Below are 25,364 nucleotides of genomic sequence, written 5' to 3' on the forward strand. Positions count from 1 at the left end.
TAAGCGTTGATACTACTTGAGCTAAGTGGATTGTGGTAGGAACAAGAGAGTTTTTTTTTTTTTTTTCCTTGAGGCACAAATTTTGATTGTGTGTGTGTTGCGGGAAGGGGGGGAGTGTGTATCCTAGTGTCCTTGGCTCCTTCAGTTTAGCTCATTTCCTTATAGGGAGTTTACCTTAAAGCTCTCAACTCTAAGCCCAATTATTAGGCACTAACCTGTCTGTTCCATTTACAAATCTTGTTTTCAGTTTGACTTCACTCTGTCAAGTTATTTCCCTTGATTTCTTTTAGTTAATACTGTTGAAAGGTTCTAATTCCATACTTCTCAATTGTGGTCAGTAACTGGAATGGGGAGGTTGAAGAAAACAAAAGGTGTAGCTTTAGGAATATTATGCATTGTGTGAGATTTCTTGGCTTCATAATTCCAACCAAAAGAAAAAAGCTGTATGGTATCCCAGACAGTTTTCCTACTCTACCTGTTTTCTGTAGGAGTTGGCCTAGGACACATGCTACAATCAGTTTGTGTACATCCAGGTGAAGATTTTTATAGTAAAGTTGACTATTACTTAGGATTAGATTTTTAAATTTGAAAATGGAAAGTCATATACATTAAAATTGCCCTTAAAAATCTTAAATCTGCTTATAAAGTAGAATGCACACAGTTTTGTATATAAGTTTTATTTGGTAATCCTTATTGAGACCAGCTGAGTTAGACCTTAGGAAGAAACAAAAGGAAACTTTATGTGTAGATGTTCAAACCATTGATACTCAAACCATTTTGCCTGTTAAAAGAAGACAATTTTCGGGGTGCCTGGGTGGCTCAGATGGTTAAGTGACTGCCTTCAGCTCAGGTCATGGTCTCCAGGTCTTGGGATCGAGCCCCATGTTGGCCTCCCTGCTCAGCGGGGAGTCTGCTTCTCTCTCTGCCTCTCGCCCCTGCTCGTGCTCTGTCTCTCTCTCAAATGAATAAATAAAATCTTAAAAAAAAGAAAAAAAAAGACAATTTTCAGTGATACAGACTTTTATTTAACACTTCAGGAAGTGAACAGTCTCCATTCAGAGAATTACAAAATGGGACCAAAGGCAGAAAGCTTTTATAGGATAAAGAATAAAGAACAAGGGAGAGAAAGATAGGAAATATCTGATTGGCCAGATCATCCACCTTGTCTTGGGTGAGAGAGAACAAGGAAGAAAGTATAGCGCCCAAGGTTAGCTTGGCCTCTGGAGATTGGCTGACTGGATATAGTACATTTCTGGTCAAGCAGAGATTTACAGGCACGTAAAAGTTATCTACATTTCTGTTTGCTGATGTGGCAGGAGCACCTCCCATCTTACTGTCTAGAAATTATTTGAATATGCTGTTAATACCTTGCAAATTTCTATGAGTAAATGGGGAAGAGATGAATTCAATGTTCCTGCTTGCTTGCACGGGGTTTATTGTGTTTTTTTTTTATGATGAACTTTTATAGTTCTCATATTGCTTTATTGTAAGGATTAAATGAGATAATTTATGTGAAAGCTTCCAGCAGGGCCTGGCAAGCAATAGGTGTTTAACAAACATTTGCTGGATTTGAATCGAAATGTCACAGGTAGTATGATCAGATGGTTCCTTTGTTTTGGCCTTTTGTGTAAAATTAGATTTTTCAGTGATGAAATGGGAGATATCAATTATTCTTTTTTTCCTGGGTGTTCTTAGGATGAATTGAGTGATGTTATTGATATTAAGGATCCAGATTTCACTCCTGCAGCTGAACGAAGGCAGAAACGCCTGGCTGCTGAGCTGGCCAAATTTGATCCTGATCATTATCTGTGAGTATTGAGTTTTTTGAGGATTAAATAATTGACTTGACATTGATTTGAAAATTTTTGGATGTCTTTTTAAGTATGCTAGGCATGTGGTTTTAGGATTCTAGAAATTAGTGAGGGCTTAGAACCTTAATTGACATTTGAATTAACCTACAGACTTATGCCTCTGTGATCTTTGTAAGATGTGCTTCTCAGTAGGTCATTCTGGCAACGGAGAACTCTTAATGTACTTCTTTGCCAGGCTTAAAAGTAGAACACCGCATTCATGAGAATATTTTTAGTTCTTTTTCAGTAGACTTTTTGTTGTAATTAACAGTATATGTAAATGAAAAGATGTTTCAATTTCTTTAAGAATTTGAATCTACATGTACTGCATTTCTTGGCTGATCCAGGGTTTTTCCAACACTTGATCTGCGAGCACCTGTAATTGAAGATCTGAGTCTAATTAACAAATAATTATTCATTGTGGTAGGGTATAAGTAAATTCTAATTTTAAAGTTTTGCTGTATTTCCCATCTGCTTTAATTGTGTCTTTCGACATAATGCATCTCTATCAGGCTTGTATTTGCCTAACAGACTTATCTAGTTAATGGATAGGTAAATAATCACTTGAGACATTGTGATGTCTCTCATTGGCCATGATAGTAACACTTCTTCTAAGTAAGGGATTGTCACCTGGCCTCTGTGGTTGCTAGACTGTCTTAGGATGTGAGTTGTATGTTATAGGCCTCAATTATTATTCTTCCCAAGCTCTGGGCCAACAATTTCTAAACTGTTATATGTGCAGCTATAATCATCATAGTCCCTTATTTTATATAGTGCTTTCAGCTTACCAAGTACTCTCAAGTGATTATTTAAATCAGTTCACAACATTTGGGGAAAGAAGGTTAAGGGACTTGCCCAAGGTCATACCACTACTAAGTGGCTCGGTTGGGACTTGAAAAGAGTCCTTCCATTTGTTATTTTGTATTTCCTTTTCATGTACACTATTTCAGTTTAACTGCTGTTGCTCTTGTGATTAACATTCTATCTCCTGTGACACAGTGGGAGACTAATTAGAATGGCAGAAATATATCTTGTGATGTGCAAATGCATTGAGTGATGTATAGTGATAAATGGTTGAACCATTCAACGTCCTGGGGGGAACTGGGTAAGAGCAGGGTATGTTATATTTTGGAGGACATCTGAGAGATTCAGCTCCATTTACATTGCCATTTCTAATTACCTTTATCTCCCCAATTGTGGTTTTAAAGGTCCACTGAAGAGTAATTTGAAGAAACCTATTTAAAATCATGCCGAATATTTAAAGTGGGAAATTTCATTGTCAGCAAATTTCTCGGGCCAGCATGAAAACAGAATGAGCTTTACAAGACTAAAATTTCAAGTGGGAGGGAGCTTAATTAGAAGAACTGCCTATCTCTTCTCTTCTCAAACTGGAAGAATAACTATGGCCTGAGAGAATTAGGAAATTGGAATTTATACTTAGCAGTGCGATATTATATGCAATCCTTATTTTTCTCCATCTTCTGTGTTTCTTTATCCAGAAGCTCATTTTCTTTCATAGTATGCATGAACTGTTCTTTCCATTTCTCAAGGAGTGGTTTAAATTTAGTCATGGGCAGGTCGGAGAGTGGAAGCCGTGAGGTAAAGGTTCTTTGTGACTTTTCCAGTAGCAGTGGGACTTGGGTTAATTGTCATTTTTGTGTTATTTCTTACTCATTTATATTAGCTGACTGACTCACCCAAATGTGCTAATAATAAATGAAGTGTAAGTAAAATTCTTTTAAATTTTCAATTAAAATTTTTTTTGGCTCAGTGCTTTTTTAATTGTTCTTATTGGTTAATACAGTGGAAGAAAAAGTTTACTTCACTTTTTACCTACCTTGCAGGCAATGCATTGCATGTATTATATTATACATTTATGTACATAAATGTAATGTACATGATTAATGCATAACATATGCTAGTGTGTACTATATGACACTTTCAAGTTGTTTGATTTAATCCTTACTGGTCATGATGTTTCCTTATAGTGTCAGGTTTTTGGGGAGCTTGGAGAAAACCAATTTTAAATCCATCCCAAGGCAGAACACAGTGAGGTTAATTCATCATACAGAAAAATTCATACATTTCAAAGGCACATATAAATGACTTAGGATAATTACTATTTTTTAAATCTTTTGTTGTAAATTCTAGATGCCATCCTGTGATGTTTTTCCCCACTGTGTGTTTTGCAGCCCAGCAGAATACTGGGCATATAACAGATAATCCATAAACACGTATTGTTTTTGATTATCTTTTTTTCTCTATTTGTAACTAACTCCTCTTGGATATTATTATTTTTATACTACAGTTTGTCGAAGGCATCCTGAAACATTGTTTAATAGGCCTTCCTGTTTTGCTTATCATAGCAAAGTTTTCGTATTTCTCTTGCCGAGAGTGTGTTTTTTTTTTTCTCCTTCCCCAGGTAAATTGTTTTTTAATTGTTGGCATATCTTTTGCCTTAACCAATTCATAAAATCTGCCTGTTTCCTTCTTTGGGAGAAAAATAGAAGAATTTAGTCAACACTCTAAATACTGTGAGATAAGGTACAAAAATGATCAGTAGCATTTGGGGTGCTGTTTTAAATTGTAACTTTTCAGTAACTGTACATTTGTTAGTTTGGTATACTGATTAGGCTTTTGGATTGATTGATTGAGGAACCTGAAGACTGTAAGTAGGGGAAGAGGGTCACCTGCTCCCAACATGGCTCTTTATTCAAAATGGCAAGCTTAGGAAAAAGCATTAAAATTTCATCTATTCATTCTTTCACATGTCCCTTGCTTGTTCAACAAATACTTGTTTGGATGAACTGCATGCCAGGTAGTGTCACAGACACTGAGGATTAGAGTGAATATGACAAGGTCCCTGCGCTCATGGGGCTCCTGTTCTAGTGGGGAAACAGACAATATTGTGATTGTTGAGAAGTGCTCTGAAGAAAAGCCACATTGTTAAGGGTTTGGAGAGTGACAGGGTATTCACCGACTCCTCTATTGCAACATGTCCAAAATCGAGCTCATCGTTTTTACCTGCAAAGTCTTTTCTGAATTTTCTCTTTGGCAGAGTGTACCATTTTTCATGCCAGTCACCCAGAGTAGAAACCTGGGATTTATCTTTGACTTCTTTCTTACCCCACACTTCTAATCTATCCTGAAGTGATTAAAATTTCCATTTATCTCTTTACTGTTTGCTTTACTCAGTCTCTTTCTGGTCCTCCTTTTACCACTGCATCCTAAGGATTCTAGCTTCTAGCTATAGGTCAGATCCATCCACTTCACTCTATGTCCTTGGCTGCTACCCTCTTCTAGGCCTCCATGATTCCTGTGCCTTGAGGCTTGTTCCTTTAGACCATTTTCCAGACTGCAGTGACACTGGTATTCCAAGACACACCAATGTCAGACCCATATGTAAAAGATTTTAAGTGTTCAGTTGTTTTTAGGGATAAAAATCCACTAGGATTTTTTGACATGGCTTACAATGTTGTTGTCACTACAACATAATATTTTCAGCTGTTCTCAGCTTTTTTTCCCCCCTTAATTGTGACTTCTTGTTTCCTCGCCTTTGCTAACTATTCTTTCAGCTCAGAATGCTTTCTCCCACCCTTCTTAGTCCAGTTAACTGTTAATTATCATCGGCTATTGGCTTAGATAGTCTTTTCTCCAGGCACCTTCCCTGCTGTCCCAGTTTCACGTTGCCATAGATGCTTGTACTGTTAGGTCATAGCAATTACATAGCACTTGTATTGTGATTGTTGGACTCTCCCATGGCGCTGTAAGTTCCGTACGGACCATGACCGCCTCTGTCTTGTCAGCCGTGTAATCCCACTGCCCAAAATGGAGTTGGAGCGGGGCGAAGAGTATAGTGCTTTTTGTTGACTTAGTTAGCATTTTAGCCATTTACTCCTATTACTTATCTTTTTGAAATATCTCTCATGCATGTGACAAAATTGATATTGAGAATTACTATTTCAAGATCATTGCTATTCAATTTTGTCCAATATGTACTTTTATATCCTCAGGCATAAAAATGGAATGTTTATATTGGTTAATAGCTTGGATTCTGGAGTAAGACTTAATTGGGTCCAGATCCTGGCCATACTTCTTATCAGTTCTTTGACTTTGGCCATGTTATACAAATTTTCTGACCCTGAGTTTCTACTGATGTAAAATGGGAGTATTAATAGTTCCCCCTACCCCTGGGGGTGGTGTGAGGATTCAAGGAAATAATGGGTGAAAACCATTCAGTGCAGTGCTTGGCACATATGGAGAATTCTGTGAGTTATCTGTGATACTTCTTTTTAGAAAGATTTCACTATCTCAGTTGAAGGAAAAAATATTTCAGATCATAAAACTTTCAGCTAGAAAATCAATTTATGAAATCAACCAATTCCTTGAGTTTCTAATTAACTGAAATATAAATGAATTTTTCACCCAGAGTTTTTGTCACTCTCTTCCTATGAATACAGAGTTTTCAACTTTGAATGCAGGGTTGTAATTTCTGAATGAATGTCCTCCAGGAGTATAATTTAAATGTAACAGTTATTTTTCAAGTTAAAACTAAGTAAGTAGGGGCACCTGGGTGGCTCAGTCGGTTAAGCGTCTGCCTTTGACTCAGGTCACGATCCCAGCGTCCTGGGATCGAGCCCTATCTCGGGCTCCCTGCTCACGGGGGAGTCTGCTTCTCCCTATGCCCCTCTCCCCATCTCCCCTCGCTCATGCTCTCTCTCTTGCTCGCTCTCTCTCTCTCTCAAATAAATAAAATGTTTAAAAAAAACCTGAGGAAATAAAGTGCAGGATTGAGCCCTGTGTCGGGCTCCCTGCTCAGGGGGGTGTCTGCTTCTCCCTCTGCCCCTCTCCCCCCCCCACCCCCCGCTTGTGCTCTCTTGCTCGCTCTCTCTCTCTCAAATAAATAAAATGTTTTAAAAAACCTTGAGAAAATAAAGTGCAGGATCGAGCCCTGTGTTGGGCTCCCTGCTCGGGGGGGGGGGGGGGGGATGTCTGCTTCTCCCTCTGCCCCCCCCCCCGCTCATGCTTTCTCTCTTGCTCGCTCGCTCTCAGACAAATAAAATGTTTTTAAAAAAACCTGAGAAAATAAAGTGCAGGAAAATTAATTTTCTGTTCTTTACAAAGGTTGCTTTTTTCTTTTTCAATAGTTTTAAACAAAGGAACTATTAAAGTTAACAGAGCTATGAAAGAAATTGCATCTTGGTAGAAAGTATGAAGGCACATGCTAAAAAATGTGTATGTGTGTTTATGTGTAGCCTTTTTGTGGGTATGTAGTATCCTGTGTTTTCTGTTGATATGTTTACTTTTCTTTGCTTGGTGGAGTTAAAAGTTTCTTTCCTTTATTGTAACCTTACCAAAATAGGTGGTACTTATAAACCTAGCCCAGGTTCCATGCTTCAGTCCATTGTGTGTTCAGATTTGCTTTACCCCATGCCACTGCCATACATGGGATGGGCTTTCAGGGGAGGACTGGTCTTTTCTGTACCTTGTTTCTGAAGAGAGCAGAAACTATCCCTTTAGTCAGATGTGTAGTTTTCACTTTATGGTGATTAGTAACCACAAAAAAGTAAATACAGTGCTCGTTTCCTTGATCTGTACTTTGAGTTAATAATCTGTATTTCTAGTACAAATGTGATGAGTTAAGATAAAATTTAAAAAAACCAAAACCAGCCCAGTTCTATGTAACATGCTCATTCACTGTTTTCTTTCCAGAGCTGACTTTTTTGAAGATGAGGCTGTTGAACAGGTTTTGAAGTATAATCCTTGGTGGATTGATGTATATTCAGAAATGATGGCCTCTTTGGGAAAGAGTCAGGAGCAAGAAAATCATGCTGCATTAGGTAAGAAACTCAAAATTAGGTTCATTTGTTGACCATCTTCCCTGTTATAAGCATACGATTCTAACTGCCTCATAGAGGGAAGATACTATTTTGGTTTGTTAATTTTGGAAATGTAGTCTTTATCCCCGACTGGAAAATGCCACTCAGTGATTAGACTTGTCTTGGAACAGTCTTTTGAAGTATGCTTTACTTTTGAGTCATTGAGGTCCTTTTTAAAATTTTTATTTTTTAAGTAAATACAGGGACATGAACACACAGGACATTTGTAGTAGTTAAGTAATCTGCTTGAAAGATCTGAACATTTAGGGGCACCTGGGTGGCTCAGTTGGTTGAGCATCTGACTCTTCGCGTAGGCTCAGGTCATGATCTCATGGGTCGTAGGATAGAGCTTCCTCTTCTGGCCCCGTGTTCAGCAGGGAGTCTGCTTGGGGATTCTCCCCTCTGCCCCTCCTCCCACTTGCATGCTTGGGCATGTGTGCACACACACACTCTCAAATAAATAAATAAATCTTAAAAAAGATCTGAACATTCCTCTCTGGTAAGGACATCTGAGTATTAATAATGGTGGAAAAGATCTAGTTTTCATTCCCTTTGTTGAATGAATTTGATATGTCCTTCCCAATTTTTTCAGAATATTAATTCTGTATGTTAGAATTTTAAGTTTTGGATAGATCAAGAATAGAAGGCCCATGTGTTCTGTCATTACTGATTTGGCTTTTCTTTCTGTATTAAAAATGAAATTTCAATGTTTAAATGAAAGGAGTACACATACATATACATACATGAAGTGGAATATAGAATCTCCTCACTCCAAATTCCTCTTCCTGAAAGTAATCACTGTTAACAATTTTGGGGTGTTTGCAGTGCATTTACCCACATCTGAATATTTGCTGTAAGAAATTTATACGCACAGACTCCTACGCACTCTATTCTTCCTTGCTTTCTCCAGTTTGTAGTCTATGTTGTACATCTTCCATATTGGTACTTAGGGCTCTACCTGAGCTTCAGTGCCTACCTAGTATACTGTTGTATATACAAGTGCACATTTGGGCTCTTTACTACCGATGGATCTTTGGATTGTTTACAGACTTCTGCAATGGCCTTCTTTGGCCACTCAGTCTAAAGTAGCTACAGGTCTGTTGCAGAACAGTATTTTGATTCTTTGTGTAGTAATGCAGTAGTCTGTCATTTGCTGTGTTTCCATTGTCTAGCATAGTGCCTGTTATAAGTACTCAGTAAATATTTATGGAATAAATAAATACTGCTGTCAATACTTCTGTAGTTCAGTTTTGTTAAGAGTTTAGGTGATTTCTACCAGATTGAAAAATTGCTACTTTAATCTTTTATAATTGACTCTACTGCAGAAGAGAAACTCATTTATAAATAATGACTCTTGTTACATTGTTTTCAACAAATCCTTGGTTTTATATTTGATTTGAGTTTAAGACTCTTTCAGGGACTTCCCACATTATATTGACAAATTTTCAGGTAGAGGATTGCTAACACAATTTAGATAGGTAATTATCTATGCAATGTAGATCTGTTTGGAAAGCTTGCTCACTCTGAAATCATCAAGGTTATCTAGTGGTCTGAATCAGTTTCCCCAATTTCAGTGCAGTATTTTAATGAGGTGGTGTGGGTGGAAATTGGTGGTTGTGCAGTTTTCTGTCCACAAGGGTGAGCTAGTTGCCCTAAAAATCAAGAAAAGGCATTCCCTTTGATTTAAATTCTAACTCGCTCTTCTTTGATCAATTGTAGCTTGTTCTAGGTCCTGTTTCCTGTGAGAGCCAGCCTTTGAGTTAGGTTAGTTCTCTGTGTATAATTTTAACAGAAGATTAAGCCAGGTCATTGCTTTAACCACTGCCCCTTCTATCCCTTCATCTACATCCAACCCAAGGCATGTACCCCAACTGGTGCTTAAGGAACAGTCATAGTCTACTAAGCTAGTATGGTGATTCATTTTAAAAATCACCTTTTAAAATACCAAGGACATGTGATGTAAAGTAGAAGAACTTGAGCTCTGTGTTGTTGTACAGAGAGTACCTTTTCCACATGTGCCAAGTATAGGGTTAAGGATGGGATAGAAGCTAAAGATGGGGCTCAGGCGTTAATGCCTTGCTCCGCCACAGGCTAGTTGTGTGATCTTGCATCTTTGCTGGGTTGCTGCCTACCTCATAGAGTTGTCTTGATGACTGAATGAGATGATATACTTAAAATCCCTAGATTGGAAATGTTAAAGATTATTATTGTAGAGTAAAATCATTGGCAGGAGATCCAGGAATTGAATGGCTTCTCTGTGAAATTAAGATTGTTGTACATTTATAAAACTTTGAGGGGAAGGTTTTTTGTTAATGAGATTTTTCTTCCTTCCCCCTGCCCCACCCCATTCAAGTATTTGAGACACCTAGAATTGGGAAAATAAGTTGAAGTGTGTCAAACCAGATTACAATATGGGAGAAAGGGAATCAGCGAAGAAATAAACCTTGAAGTCCTCAGCCTACTCAGGGAGCATGCTACTGCTGGATTTTCCCCTCCACTTCCTCTTTGTTCTGTGCCTCCCAGGTCTCCTTCCTTTCTGTGTCACGCCATTGGGGTGTTTCTCTTTTGTGCTCCCTCATCAGCCGTTGCCAGGCAGATAGAACAGGGCAGGTGAGGGCTTCCCTTTGATTCATCCTCGTCATAAAATAGTAAGCTGGATTGTTTCGAATTCCAGATAAGGCTTCGATGGTGAACTTCGCTCCCTGTCTCTGCCTCGGTTGTGATTCCTGTCATTTTCATTGTAGCCCTGAGTTATAACATGGAGACTTTTATTAACATCTTCAGTAATGATCCCAGTCTTCCTCCCCCGAAGGCTTGTAAATGGAAGTGTTAAAACGCTGTGCTCCCCGTGAGCTCTGGTTTCATGAGGACGGACTTACCACATTTCCCATGTTGTCTTTCAGCGGTTAATCTCAGCCCAAGAATCTTGGCACATGGTTGCTTGCTGTGACACCACATAACATTTTTAGTCCGTGAACTTCCTAGCAGGGACATCCTGTTTGGCACCAGTGAGGCCGTCAGTGTTTGTAGAGCTGTCAGTGTCAGCTTTGAAAGTTGTAGCCCTGCAGGGCTACCCATTTAGGCGAAAGGTTTGAATGCAACACATTTTCTTCTGGTTCCCTTGATCGGTTTCCAGAAAGTATACAATACAATCGACAGATTAGCATTCCTCTGAGAGGAGCCAGATCAGAGATTGTTTAATTGTTGACCCATGGAAGACAGAGATATTTGGGAGGGGGATTAAGAGAGAAGGAACAATTTAAAAGTAACAAAACTAGAAAATGTTCTAAGTGAAGTAAGAAGGTCACTTCCCATTTTGATGGGAGCCCCTTTGCAGTCGTCAGACATATTGATTGGGGTTTTTAATGTTGGGAGGTGGTCCTGGGCCATTTGCATCATGCTTGGGCACCAGTTTCTTCCCCAAATGAATTGAGCTTTCAGCTGCCTTTGTTTGACTGTAGATTATTTATAGAAGTATAATTAACCGAAATGTTGTGAACTATATAGCAGAGCTGCTTTGTAGTGTAGCGAAGTCATACAAATGCTTGACAAATGTTACTCATGGTGGCAATCATCCAACTATTGTTGGCACTGCATCTGTACTTCTTCCCATTGCTGCTGCTTGGTTAGACCTGATTGTGTGCAAACCTCCCCAAGTTCCCCTTTGGCTGATACGATTTACAGCTCCAATAAAAAAAGGCCTTGGGGAGCTCAGACTTTTGGTTTCTGTAGTGATTTCCTATTTTGTTGATATTGTTATTTATCATCTCTGGTTTCTTTGCTTGAATTTCAGAATTTATATCTGTGTATTTATCAATGAACTTTTCAGGCCAAAATGGGACTTGAAAACAATAAGAGAAAGGTGGTATATTTTAAGGAAAGGCTAGGGGCACCTAGCTCCAAGAATTCAGAAGAGGACATTCCAGTAGGCTTTTCTTACAGATACAGTCCCCGACGGTGACCTGTAATATGGGAAAGCCCTTACTTCTGGGTGATGGAACATGAGAACCTGTAGTTCCCAGGTCAGCCTTTACAAATTATTCAGCATATATACAGATGTGATTACTTAAGAATGAAGGAGTGAACATTTAGATGAGTTAATGTGTTATTAAGTGGTTCTGGGCATGCTTACCTTCTGATTTAGAATTATCTGGAAGCAGAAGTCCTTATTAGTCAACTAGGATAAAGGCTTTTCTCAGGTGTGATAATATCATCATGAACACCTGGCACTTTCTTATTAGCTAAAGTAATGAACATCTCAAAAACGACACCTTGGGGAATATTGTCTCAAACCTTATGAAATACTAGGGGACTTAAAATACTTTGTTAGGTGTTCTTTCTTCGGCAGTGAGTATGTGCCTTCTTAAATTTTCCTTACATCAGATTGCTTTAATTGAACGGAGAGCTTCTATTTAAATTAAAGGATCTTCATATGAGCCCTTTAATGAGACATTCAATACCTATTTTATCTGTCTTAATTAATTTTGTTTCCAAATGTCAGTCTTTAAAAAAGGCTTTACCGGACACCTGCCTGCATTAAGTTTGAAAGTATCCACATTTCTGGGGCGTCTGGGTGGCTCAGTCGATTGTGTCCTAACTCCTGATTTCGGCTCAGGTCATGATCTCAGAGTCCTGAGATGGAGCCCGGCATCGGCCTCTGTGCTGGGCATGGAGCCTGCCTGAGATTCTCTCTCTCCCTCTCCCCCTCCCCGCATTCTCCCTCTCAAAAAAAAAAAAAAAGTACATACACATTTCTTTATGGCCAGCAAATTACGTAAATGCATTCTCATAGTTATTTGTCATTTATGTAAGCAACACTTGTGCAGATTTATTTCCTTTATCTTCAACTTTTTAATCATAAGATTTCTAATATCATTGAAAAAATGATTACATATATATATTTCAAGACCTGTATTTTTGCATTAAGTAAATTTTAATGAGTTAAAGGAGTATTGCTTCTTGTAATTTCCAATAACTGTATTTAAGATTCTTTCCCCCAGAGGATAGACTGTAAAACTGCTGGAAGGAAGCCTTTAAACAAAAAGAAGCCGTGTTAAGGGGAAGGCTCCTAAGAGAGGACTGAAGTGGGTTAGGGAACTCTGTGAGAAGGGGCCAGCATGTGTCAGTAATCATATTCTGTCTCTTCTGGCTTTTACCCAGTTGTGAGGAGCAGAAGGGCAGTTTTTGCTGAGCAGAGATAGAAAGGGATGGGGTAGCTAGCTATCGAGAGGGTGATCTGGGAATATTAAAAAGGCAATTTAGGGGCGCCTGGTTGGCTCCATTGGTAGAGTGTGTGATTCTTGATCCCGGGGTCATGAGTTTGAGCCCCACGTTGGGCGTGGAGCCTACTTAAAATTAAAAAAAAAAAAAAAAAGGCGATTTAATAATTTTTGGACTCCTAAAAGTTAGCATCACAGCCAGCCAGGTGTTTTTGGTTGGTCCTCCTCCCCTGAGAGGCTTCTTGAGTTGGAGCTGGGCATAGGAGTGCTCAGGTAGTGACTGCCGTAGAGACTACCTTTTCTTTTCCTTCTTTGCCACTGGGTGTAGTCATGTGACTAAGTCCTGGGTGATGGGAAATGAGTGGAAGTGCTATGTGCGCTGGATCAGGTCTTTAGAAAGAAGGTGATTGCCATCTTACTCTGCTTTCCCATTGCTTAGAAAATGGTAAAAACCTGGAGCAGCTTTCTTAGATGCATAGATGGAAGTCATATGATGGGATGCTGATGCTTCACCAGTCCTGGATCATTCACTCAGAATAGCGTGGGAGAGAAATATCTATCTTATATAAGTCACTGTATTTTGGGTTCTTTTTGGTTAGCAGTTTAGCCTGTCCTTACCTGAATATAATGGGCAATTCTAAACCCTGGAGAAAGAGCCTTTTAAAGTTATTTTGGGATTAGGTTGATAGGAAGCCCTGGAACTGGAAGCTGGATGCTCCTCTTTATCAGGCTTAAAAACTTTTTAAGTGAATTTGAAGGTGATTGTCTGATAGGGCATGGAAGGGAAATTAAGGATTACTTTTCAAAATAAGAGATGGATAAAATTTTTATTTGGAAGTAACTTAAAAATACTAGATGGTTGAGTTTCTGTAGAAGTCACTTGAAGACAAGTAGTAGGCCATGTTTTACTTACACTAGCTAGGAACTGAGTACATGTATGTAGTTATCTGTTAACTCTTTCTGTAAATCTTGCTTTAAGACAAGATGTATTTTACTTCGTATGTATGGTAATGCTCGTTTTAATGTGAGAAAATAGATACTTGTTGGCTTACCTGTATTGTAGACATCAAAGGAAACTTAGAAGGAACTTCAGTCTTACACTTGCTTACCTTACCAGTGTAGACATAACTTTTTTTTTTTTATCATTAGCGTTTATTCAGTACTTTAATTTTTTGGTCTGGGTGGCCAAACATTGGTCAAGATGGTATGTGAAAAGAAATAGATTTTCTCTCTCCTCTCGGTAACTTACTGGAAATGGGGGAAAATGTTGTATTTACAAGTCACAAAAGCTGAAAATGCTTGGAAGTAATTTTTAGCAAGAAAAGCAGCACATCTATTTCATAAAGTTGGTGGTTCAGTACAGTGAGAAAAGATGGATTACTGACCAGACTGTGGTGGCACCATTAACTATTCATCTGGAATTAGCCAAAATCTTAAAACATGAAAAAGTAACTTTCAGATGGATTAAAGACTTACATTTTAAAAAGGAAACCGTAAATCTTAAATGAGAGGGGCACCTGGGTGGCTCAGTCGGTTAAGTGTCTGTCTTCAGCTCAGGTCATGATCTCGGTCCTGGAATCGAGCCCACATCAGACTCCTTGCTTAGTGGAGAGTCTGCTTTTCTCTCTCCCTTTGCCACTCTCCCTGCTCTTGTGCATGTGCCCACTCTTTCTCTTTGTCTCTCTCTCAAGTAAATAAAAAAAAAACACACACACACACAAAGAAAAGCTGAGAGGCTTCGTGTACAATTTAGGGGTTGGGGAAATCTTATCAAAGGCTGTAAATTCATAATCTGTTTTTTTAAAAAAGATGCACATATTTGGCTACACAAAAAATAATTCATTGGCAAAAGATCCCACAGACAAAGTCAATGAGGATGTTGTAGATTTGGAGATATGACAAGGTGTCTTTCTATAACTGTGAGTTCTTAAAAATTTGACAAGACAAGCCATCCAATAGAAAAAAATGGGCAAAACACATTTAAATGGTTCATTCACAGGTTGCCAACAAACCTATAAAGTAATGCTCGAAGTTTAGCATTTAGAAAAATACTAGCTGCAGTAACAGTGATCTATCATTGTATTAGATTTCTCTTGCTGTATAACAAATTACCACAAATTAGAAACTGTTCTAATTTGACTCAGTTTCCTTGGCTCAGGACTCGGGCTTGCTTAGCTGGGTCTTTGATCAGGATCTTATCTGGCTGTAGATAAATTTGGCTATTCTTCTCTTTTCTTTTTTAGTATGTTTTGGTAGCTAAGTTCCTTTCTGGAGCTCACGGTCTTTTTCCAGGCTCACGTGATAGCTGGCAGAATTCGATTCCTGCGGCTGTTGAACTGAGGTCCCCATGTCCTTGCTGACTGTCAGCTGGGGGCCACTGTCTGATCTCAGAGCCCCCCACAGCTTGCTGCCACACAGCCCTCTTACAACATGGCATCATATTTCTTTAAAACCAGCGATGAGTCTCTGGCTCCAGTCTAATCTTACTGGGACATAATCATGGTAGTGACTGTCGTATCACCATTACCATATTCTTTTGGATAGAAGCAAGTCACAGGTTCTGCCCACATTCAAATGATGTGATTCAGTGGGTCTCATCTTAGAATTCTTTCTACCACAGTCACTTCCTATCTGTTAAACTGGAAACGAGTAGGAGAAGCTCTTAAATTTATAGCTGGGTGTGAGGGATGTGTGTAGGAAAGAGAACTTGTGTCCATGACCGTTAAAAAGAAGGAGAGTTGTACCCTCTAAATGAAGTATTTTTTTAAAACAGATGCACTTTTTAACCCAGTGAATCTACTCTTGGGAATCTATTTTATAGAAATAAAGCTTCAGTATCCAAGGACATGGGGTAAGGACATTTATGCAGCATTATTAACAGTGCAGAAAACTGGAAGCATAGTGGATGCCCATCAGTAGGGGGAGTGGTTGGATAGAGCATACTACACCATGGAATATTCTACTCCTTTACAAAAATTAGCTAAGTACCAATTGACTTGGAGAGATTTGCCAGAGATCCCGAGTAAGGTAGGCTAGATGGAGAAAAATGATCTAATTCCTTGGCAGGGGTTGGGGGGGGTGAGGTCTAAATTCCCTTGTATATGTTTGTGTGTCTGTATAACGTTATATGATAATAGAAATATGAAATGATATATACTAGATTTTTAATGTGGGGAAGGCTGTCAATGAAGATGGAGAAACGGTGACAAGCCAAAGAAGAAAAGACACACTGTTGCAAGGAACCATCCTCTTCCCTCAAGTTAAATATGTGTGATGTAACACTTTGTTTCTGTGTATAAAGAATATCAGTATACTTTGCCCTTACGTTGACTATTATATGGGAATATTCTTATTTCTTTGTGTAGAACTTTCAAAGTGGATAATGAATATCTACAGAGTGCTTTACTTAGCTATTATGTTTTCTGTTCTTGAACTGTCTTATCTTTATTTTAAAGTTAGTAGCTCCAGCATTTAGATGCCTTGAATACAGGACAGTGTAGCAAAAAAGGGGCATCTTGGAAATAAGAGATATTGTTTAGACATTTCTCCTTTATTTAGCTCTACTAGGGTTTGAGCAGATGCACAGCCCTTAGTAAAACTGTGAAGTCTAGTTTAAAAGTTCTTTCTATATTCAGAATTAAATAACTCCTATTTCAGTTTCTATAATCGAAGTTCTAATTTTGACAAATCCTCCACACTGGGGGTTTTACAAAACTGAATGGAACGTTTAATTTTTAAATGCATTTTTTTCCGTAGTGTCTTTTTCTGAAGAAGAGAAATACCAGCTACGAAAATTTGTCAATAAATCTTACCTACTGGACAAGAGAGCTCATCGCCAAGTGTACTACAGTTTGATTGATATCCTTCTGGCGTATTGCTATGAAACTCGTGTCACTGAAGGAGAGAAGAATGTAAGTGCCTGTATGTCTCTGCATGTTGGCATAAGTGACCGGACTAAATAAACTGTAAGGCATCACTCCTCCTGTCGAGAGGAAGAGCTGTTGTGATTAGTTATTCAGGGGGTGCTCCTGGCAGAGCTGCACATGTGTGTCGGTGGGGAGTCCCAACGTGAACGCATAATGCTTACTTGATCTTTTCTCTTCTCTCTGGGCGTCAGTGTCTACCAAGTAGCGGAGCGAGGCAATAAAGCTGAGGGTAGAGAAAGGTTATCCTGAGCTCTCATCTCTTTAGGAGATGAGTTGGCCAAAGAAGAGAGCTGTTTCCACTTGACATTGACAAGAGGTAAACTTTACCATTCCCATTTATATCCTCTGTCCAAGCTGTCCATTAGCAGATGCAAGCTTTTTACAGAGAAAGGGAATCTGAGCATTTATCCGTAGGTGTCCCTTAATTTATACAGTAGGTATGCTTCTGAAAAAATTATATGTAAATCACATTTTTAAAAACTTAAGTCATATCTTTTTTTGCTATTGAAAGAAATCCTATAAAAGTAAAGCCTTTTATAAAGTACATTATTTCTTAAATGATCTTTTTTTAATAATATAAAATTTGTTGTATCTCTTCTTAGCCCACATTTGATTTTGTAAATGAAGAGCTAAGCTGCTTTCTTACCTATATCAGTGATCGTATATTTAAAAAAGGCTGCAAAGCCAAAAAAAGTCTTCCCAGTTAATGTGCCCCTGCAGCTGTTTATAATTGTACTTGCTCAAGGGTTATTTTCCAGCTGAGCATATGCTTTCCTTTTTTACAAATTGCACAGATAATTCATATCAGTATAAATGGAAAAATACACATATGAAGAAAATAATTAAAACTTCCTGTAATCTCAGCCAATCAGAAATAGCTAGTGTTATGAGGAGATACATCTCTTCCAGTCTTTCATTGTGTACTTGTGTGTATGTGTATTTAAATTGGGTCATGATGTATATTATTTAATCTGCTTTTCTCAACATCGTAGCATTAGCATAGTATTAGGATTATTATTTGGTATGTGCCAAATTTTCTGTTTTATGATTCTGAAAATTTCAAAGGTGACTCTTGAGATTTGCATTTGACTCTAAAATGAATATTAACGAGTGTATCAGGGGTATAATATAGCTGGAGATGGTTTTTGTTTCCACTCATCTTTTAAGGATATCATAATTGGAGAAAATATTTTCTTTGACAAAGAATTGCTTAAGGAGATGAGTGAGGGTGTTTAGTTATGCTCGATAAAATTTACCATTTTTGATTCTTCGCATATTTGACATCATGAAGTCTTGCAACTTCAAGACCTCTAGAATGTACTTATTCTCTCACAAGCATTTTCTGAAAGGCCAAATTCTTGAGCAGCTTTTTAAGTGCCCCAGTCAGCACTTCAGCATTATCTTTGAATCCTTTGGCAGATTATTCACAGAATGTTTGGGAAGTAACTTAGTTGAGAAGGGACAGAAATTGAGGAAGCATCGCTTTGCTTTAATTTTTAGTTTCAAAGCCCCTGCTTATTTGCTCTTATGTTCTGCTACTCTTAATCAGTGGAAGAGCTTTACTTTGTGAAATCCCAAGGAAAGTAGGCAGAAACTTGCCTTTGATAGCTTCTGCAAAGCAGTTATTTTTCCTCAGTCATGATGCTTCTTAGTTCTATATGTCAATGCTACTGAGATACGAGTTGAATAAATGGGTATATTTGCTTTATTTTGGAATGACTTTACCTCTAAAATGACAATACTCTTTTCTCCAAAACAAATAAAGGTCGAATCTGCATGGAATATTAGAAAACTGAGTCCCACACTGTGCTGGTTTGAGGTATGATTTTCAGTTCCAATTTTTTAGATTTTGTTTAAAAAGTGATGTTTCTGTTGCCATTCATTTTGGTTAATTCAAGTAATTACTTGACTTTTTAAAAGTGGAAACTTTGTTATACAAGTGTTTTTTCCATCTTTTTAATAAAATTTTGATTGCATTTGTAACTCTTCTGCTAATCATAGTATACGAATGAAGCTAGGTAGGGTGTTGTGGAATTTGGGAGAAGGAGAACACACTTTGGAGGAAGAACCACACATGGTCTGTTGGGGGAGCAGGTAGGGTGGAGTTAGAGCCTGTTTGTAAGTTGGCATATATTGGGGCTCAGAGCTCAAAGTTGGGCAGCAAACCTAGGTGATAATTCTGCTAGCTGCCATTTCCTGACCATCAAGGACCGTGTTAAGCCTTTTATATATATTACCTCCCCTGTTCCTTCCAGTAAGTCTGTGAGAGAAGTATTATTGCTATTTTACAGATGAGGAAACTCAGATTATATAGTTTAAATAACTTATTTTAGGTCCTACAATTAGTATGGTCAGAGCTGATAACCCTTCTAGTATAGTAATCATTGTTTTTATATCTGTTTCATAGAAAATAGTTGTGTAAGTCTTATCAAAGGATGCTATTTTAAAATATACTAGCTCTGAACAAATTGTTGAACATCACAACAGTAATTAGAAACTTGAAGAATGTGTCATTTTAGGGGCACCTGGCTGGCTCATTTGGTGGAGCATATGACTCCTGATCTTGTGGTCATCCCTTCAAGCTCCACGGTGGATGTAGAGATTACCTTAAAAAAAAAGGCGGGGGGGCGCCTGGGTGGCTCAGTTGTTAAGCGTCTGTCTTCGGCTCAGGTCATGATCCCAGGGTCCTGGGATCGAGCCCCACATCGGGCTCCCTGCTCATCGGGAAGCCTGCTTCTCCCACTCCCCCTGCTTGTGTTCCCTCTCTCGCTGTGTCTCTCTGTCAAATAAATAAATAAAATCTTTAAAAAAAAAGAGAGAGAGAGAAAGAAAGAAAGAAAAGCTAGCATTAAAAAAAAGTGTCAATTTAAATAGCTGGTAATTGTATCATTAATTTAGTCAACTAGGTTTTTGGGTTTTTTTCCCAGTTTAAATCCTAAATACAGTAAATGGTTAAGTTTTAAATCAGAGTTGTTTCATGGCATCACTTTGTTCAAACAATAGATGTGAAAAGGAATTGAGACATTCAGCTTTGTCAGAGAATTTTGCTACTCCAAAGAATGTTCCATGAACCAGCGGCTTGACCAGCATCCTGGGCTGGGAGCTTGTTAGAAGGACAGAATCTCAGTCCAGACCCACTGAAGCAGAAACTGTAGCAAGGTCTCCAGGGATTCATATGCATATTAAAGATGGAGGATCACTGTTCTCTAGACTTCACTTGGGTTCTCCTTATTGCCATGATCAGCATATAATGGAGAAACTGGTTTTTGTAATGATTGCGTTGGTTACTTAGGTTGAAAACAAAGTAGTTGGTGACTAAATAATTTCATAGTTCAAGTTATTAAAATCTACGTGAATAAGTTCACCTATTTATGATTTTAATTTGAAATTTTCATTGTTTTTGAGATAACTTTAGAATCGCCAGAGATGTTAAGAGCTATGTGAAACTTTTTAAAGTATTTAGTTTTTGGTAGAGTTTTTAGAAAGTTTATAATTCTATTTTTAGATAGAAGCTGTTCTTTGTCAGATACTCGATATTCTTAATCAGATCTCTCATTCATTAAGGATTAATACACATGGAAATTATTCTGCTCCCTTAGTTTTACTTGTTATATTTTAAGTTTTATATATGGGTTACATTTTTAATACAGTTTTAACCAAAATCCAATTAAAAAACAATTTTGCACAAAACTGCCTTTGTCTAGCGGTGTAAGTTTTGAATTGCTGATGGTTTCTGTTTGATACTTTTCAAGATAAAACACTTTTTTTTCAAGAAATCACTTTTCTCTTTGGTAAGTGAAAGCAAATTACTGAAGTAAATACCATGTATTTACCATGTATTACTCACGCCCAAAGGACTAAAAAAAGAAGAAGAAGAGGGAGACTGTGAACACACTTCACTGACAAGTTCCACATCTTTCATCTACAGTATCTTGAATGGTCCTAAAGGACAAAAACATGAAACATATATCATTTAACAATGTCTTTTATGTGCATCTGCATTTTGTTAGTGCCATGTGTTTTAGATTCATATTTGTAATTCTTAAAAGACTTTTTAAAACTTTCCTGCTGCATATGTGATTTTTAAGGAGCATTTGTGATATCTTGATAAAGTATGAGAAATGACAAAGACGTCAATTAAGTATTTTATTGTAAGGTATATAAAAAGAATCTCATTTCATGGTTTTGTATTTCTTGCGTGGCTTCATGGTGATCCAAGCTTAGAGTTTTTAATTGAGAGTAGTTTCATATTTTGTTGTGTCCTTTTGTTTATGTAATATGGAAATGATTACTTATTTAAACTCTACTTCACAGACTTGGACTAATGTTCATGAAATCCTGGTGTCTTTTGGAAGACGAGTTTTGTGCTACCCACTTTATCGCCACTTCAAGTTGGTGATGAAAGCCTACAGAGACACTATAAAGATATTGCAACTAGGTAAGATATTCTTGTGCTTGCACATTTGAGAGTGGAAAAGTTACTAGTCTGTGAGGATGTCGTGATTTTTGCTTTTCTGTGCATAAATGAGTAATGAAAATCATCAAATGCAATCACTTCTCCCCCCAGGTATATAAAGTAATAGTTCTTCTCTGTAGGTAGATAGTCACACAGTGAGGTATGGTACTCTTTCCAGAGAGATGCTGGAAGGATCAGTAGAGAAGATAGACACTGTATTCCAAACCATTTTGTATGATAGTGGATCGCATCATTCAGTATTGGAGGCCTGCAGTTTTCTGGGCACTATGCTAGGATTGTGGGTGTAATAATAAATAATAAGATATATTCCCTGTTTCTGTGCAGTTTACTGTTTTCCCGGGGGACTGTTGACAAGTAAGCAATTCCATTGTAGAGTGAAAGGTGCTCTGCCAGGGGACGAAGTGATCCCTGGGTAGGGGACACAGAACCTGGACTTGGGAGGTCAGGAAAGACTTTCCAAAGAAAAGCACAGCTACTCTGAGGACTTTTGACTATTGCCAAATCTAACCCGAAAAGACAAAGATTAACTAGTTTTAAGGGTGTGGAACATTCTGAGCTCTGAACCAAATTCCAGAATGACTATCACAGCGTCATTGGATTAAGTATATAATTTCCAAGGTAATGACTTTGAAGGTAATAGCATCCTAGTTCTGGCACATTTATTTAGAAGTAGCTTTCCATCCTTTATGGTCATTTCTTATATTCTTTTCTGGGAGTCTGGTCATTCCTTTGTCCTTAGATAAAGATACTTCTGGGGCTTAGTTTCCAGACTTTAGGATAAGAAGGGGAAAGTAAGGAAGCTCTTCCCTTTACCACCCAGGTAACATCATTGGCTTAAAAGGAAGAATCCCATCTCTAATGTTTTGTCCCTCCTAGAGGTATACCTATGTTTTTCTTTGACTTCTGTGTAACCTGTTGCCTTCTTATCCTGGGGGGAAAAATCATGTTTGAAGTAGATTCTTTTAAGGTAAGTAATAATTCTAATTCTAAAAATGAATTATAGTTAAATGAAAGATACCTTTTTATCAATCCACTTGGATTAGGGTAGCTGTATTTTATTTTGAAGGATTGTTGTTCATAAGACTGTAGAGCTACTACCTTTGAAAAATCGATCTTTCTTAACTTTTTGGTGGGAAAGAAACTGCTTTGTTTTTTTCTCATGTTATTTCTTCCTTGCCTTCTAAGATATTTCTTGAATCCCAAAAGATTACCTTGAAAAATCAACCTACTATAAATGACTGGTTGTTGAACTTGAGTTACATGCCGTCATAATTTCTTACTTAAGTCACGTTAGATGATCTGCGCATTATTCACAGATTTAAGCAGTGAGAATGAGTTTGCGATTATCCTGTTACATCATGGTTTCCAGATGGAAAACTGGCAAAACCCCCGTGTCTGTGTGTATGTGTGTGTGTTTGTGTGTTTGTGTGTGTGTGCGTGCACACACACACACACACACACACAGTTGCTACTTTTTACTCTGGGAAGTAATCTGGTTCTCTGCATTTTTATTTGAAAAGTAATCAGTTCTGTGATTGCATAACCAGAAATAAATTTGATTGTGTTGACTTACATGGTAATCAATTACTCAAACGGTTTTTGTAGGTGAGAACTGAAATTGAGACTTAACTTTTCATCATTATCAATCTGACAAGAAATAGTCTTATCAGTTGTGTCTTGAGAGCCCCAGCAAACCTTAGGTAACACACTGGATGTGTGTCTGCTGAAAATGAATCTGAAGCCTCTGTTAACTGTACACAGCATCTTCTGTGGCTAATTTGGGTCATGGTTAGTTAGTGCTGAAACAGAGCTGGGTTGTCTAGAATACATGCCATAAGCTGTGGCGAAGAGGGTTGTAACCTATGTTTGTACATGTGGATGGCACGAGGATGTCATTATTGCCATTGAAGAATCTCATTTGTTTGGATACTCTGTAACTGACGCAGGGGTAGCTCTTCTGTGGCATTTACTATTTTCCAAGAATGAATTTGTGCCTGCTTATAATTCAAGATGCGATCACAGCGATCACACTTTTTATTAGAAAGGTCAGTTTAGTGTTTCCATTTTTTGAAAGTAACGAATAACTCTCCCCCTTAAGAAATATTGATCTTAACTGGAATGAGGTTTCAAAACCAGTGTAGCAAGGCTTCAGAATCTATAGAATATCTCATTACAGTGGGTTGACTAAGATGTAAGTTTTTATTTTATTTTAAGATTTGAGTTTTTAAAAGAACCATGAATTAGCTTTTCCTGACTTCACAGTAGCCTTCACAGGAATTCTTTACTGGGCCTTGGGCTAGTCTCAGCGTTGTGTTTCTTCTCCCACCCCCTAAAGACTGTGTACATTCATTTCTCGCTGTTGCTACGTGTCTAATCCAAATTCCTTTAAGGGCAGAAAACCTGCTTTGCCCCTTTAAGTACTATTCTAGTGCTTAACACAGTACCTTGTGCATGGAGTTTCTGTCCCTGGATCGGTAATCTTGGGCCACATGATCATCTCTCCACTTTTTGTTTCTGTCCTATGTCTTGAGCACCTTTCACTTCTTCCCCCGTTCCATTCTTTTGGGAAGAAGTGGGTAGAATCCTTGATGGAAGCATCGCTTAGCTGTGGTTATAAATGAAAAAAGAGATGAAAAGAGCAGCTTTTCTTATATGCCTTGAAATTTTATTCTGTTTAGAAGTGACATAGTTTAATATTTGATATACACTTCATACAGTTTATTATTTGTACTAATATCTGCATTTCATTAATCTTTATGATGGCATTCCTCACTCTGCTGTTGCTCAGCTTTTGAACATATAATGTAACTATTATATTGAAGGTGCTGAACATCATGGGAAACTTAGTTTTTTTCTCTCAGTTCTTTGAACTCATTTTGTCTGTTCTTTTATTGTTTCTGGATGAAATATATATCCTATAAATATCATATCACATACACACCTATCTTATATATAGATATTCTGTAAATTTTTATATCACTTTAAGTTACAAGAGTTTCTTTTAAGTACTTAAAATGTCCCCTTTGAACTTGATTAAAAAAGTAAATCTTCCCTTCCCCATCTCAGGCCTGCCTTAGGTTGGGAAGCCAGCCCTGGGGAGAGGGGGCTCCTCTTTGCCATTGCAGGAAGTACTGCTTGCGTCCAGGGCAGGCCTTCCACACAGCCACCCCAGGCTGCCCCTTCCTGCTTCTCCATGCGGGGCTTTTATCAGGTGTGGGTCAGACACCAGTCTCTGTCCCCTACAATTTCTAGGGGTGGTCACTTACACTCTCTAGGGGCCCCTCTTAAAACTCCCTTTCTCTTGGTTTAGGGTGACAGGAAAATAGTCCCGTCCCGGCCCCCCCTTCCCTGTGGAGGGTGCTTGAAACCCCATAGCACTACAGTTTTATCCAAAGAGCTCTTCTGGACCTCTTTTCCTTAAACTCCTAGAGGTCATTGTTGGGCTGAGAGGGTCATAAATCATCAGTTTTTTTGTTAGTCTCTATAAGTTTAGCATAGAGAGGTTAGCATCTCTTTTTAAAATATGCATATACTTGCTCTTTGCTTTGTCCTTTGTGAGGCTCCTTGGAAATGAGGCAGAAAGAGTCCTGTCTTACTTTGCTAGTACAGTCATAATAACTGCATCTATCATATTCACTGTTTCCTGCGGGCCAGCGCTAGGCTCCATTCTTCAGATAGCTTATCTCATTTCGTCCGTACTGTACTCCTGCGAAGTCAGGATTACTATCCCCATTTTGCAGGTAGAAGACAGGCTCAGAGAAGTTCAGTCACTTGCCCAGGCTCACAAAGCCATTAGTTGGTAGAGCCTGGATTTGACACCAGGTCTATCTGACTCAAAGTCTGTGCCTTTTGAAGTGTTGAAATGGTTATAAATGAAATTATGTGAAGCCTGGGGTTTATTTTGGAATAATCCACAGAGGTTTGGGGGAAAGTGGGCCAGGTGCAGATGAAACGAGGTTGACCACACGTTGGTACCTGCTTGAAGTTGGGTGATGCGTATGTGGCACTTCACC

The 25,364-nt window shown here is 38.2% G+C and overlaps 1 protein-coding gene across 2 annotated transcripts in view; it reads left to right on the forward strand.

Moving 5' to 3' along the window:
- SHQ1 (SHQ1, H/ACA ribonucleoprotein assembly factor) overlaps window positions 1–25,364 on the forward strand; it is a 96,339-nt gene that overhangs the window by 15,429 nt on the left and 55,546 nt on the right. For both annotated transcript variants that reach the window (XM_036092960.2, XM_036092961.2), the window contains 5 exons: window positions 1,696–1,808; window positions 7,563–7,690; window positions 16,705–16,859; window positions 18,640–18,693; window positions 21,189–21,312. In XM_036092960.2, the coding sequence (XP_035948853.1) occupies window positions 1,696–1,808; window positions 7,563–7,690; window positions 16,705–16,859; window positions 18,640–18,693; window positions 21,189–21,312 (574 nt within the window). The remainder of the gene's footprint in view (window positions 1–1,695; window positions 1,809–7,562; window positions 7,691–16,704; window positions 16,860–18,639; window positions 18,694–21,188; window positions 21,313–25,364) is intronic.

Source organism: Halichoerus grypus, chromosome 1 (genome assembly GCF_964656455.1).
Source record: "Halichoerus grypus chromosome 1, mHalGry1.hap1.1, whole genome shotgun sequence".
Lineage (NCBI taxonomy): Eukaryota > Metazoa > Chordata > Mammalia > Carnivora > Phocidae > Halichoerus > Halichoerus grypus.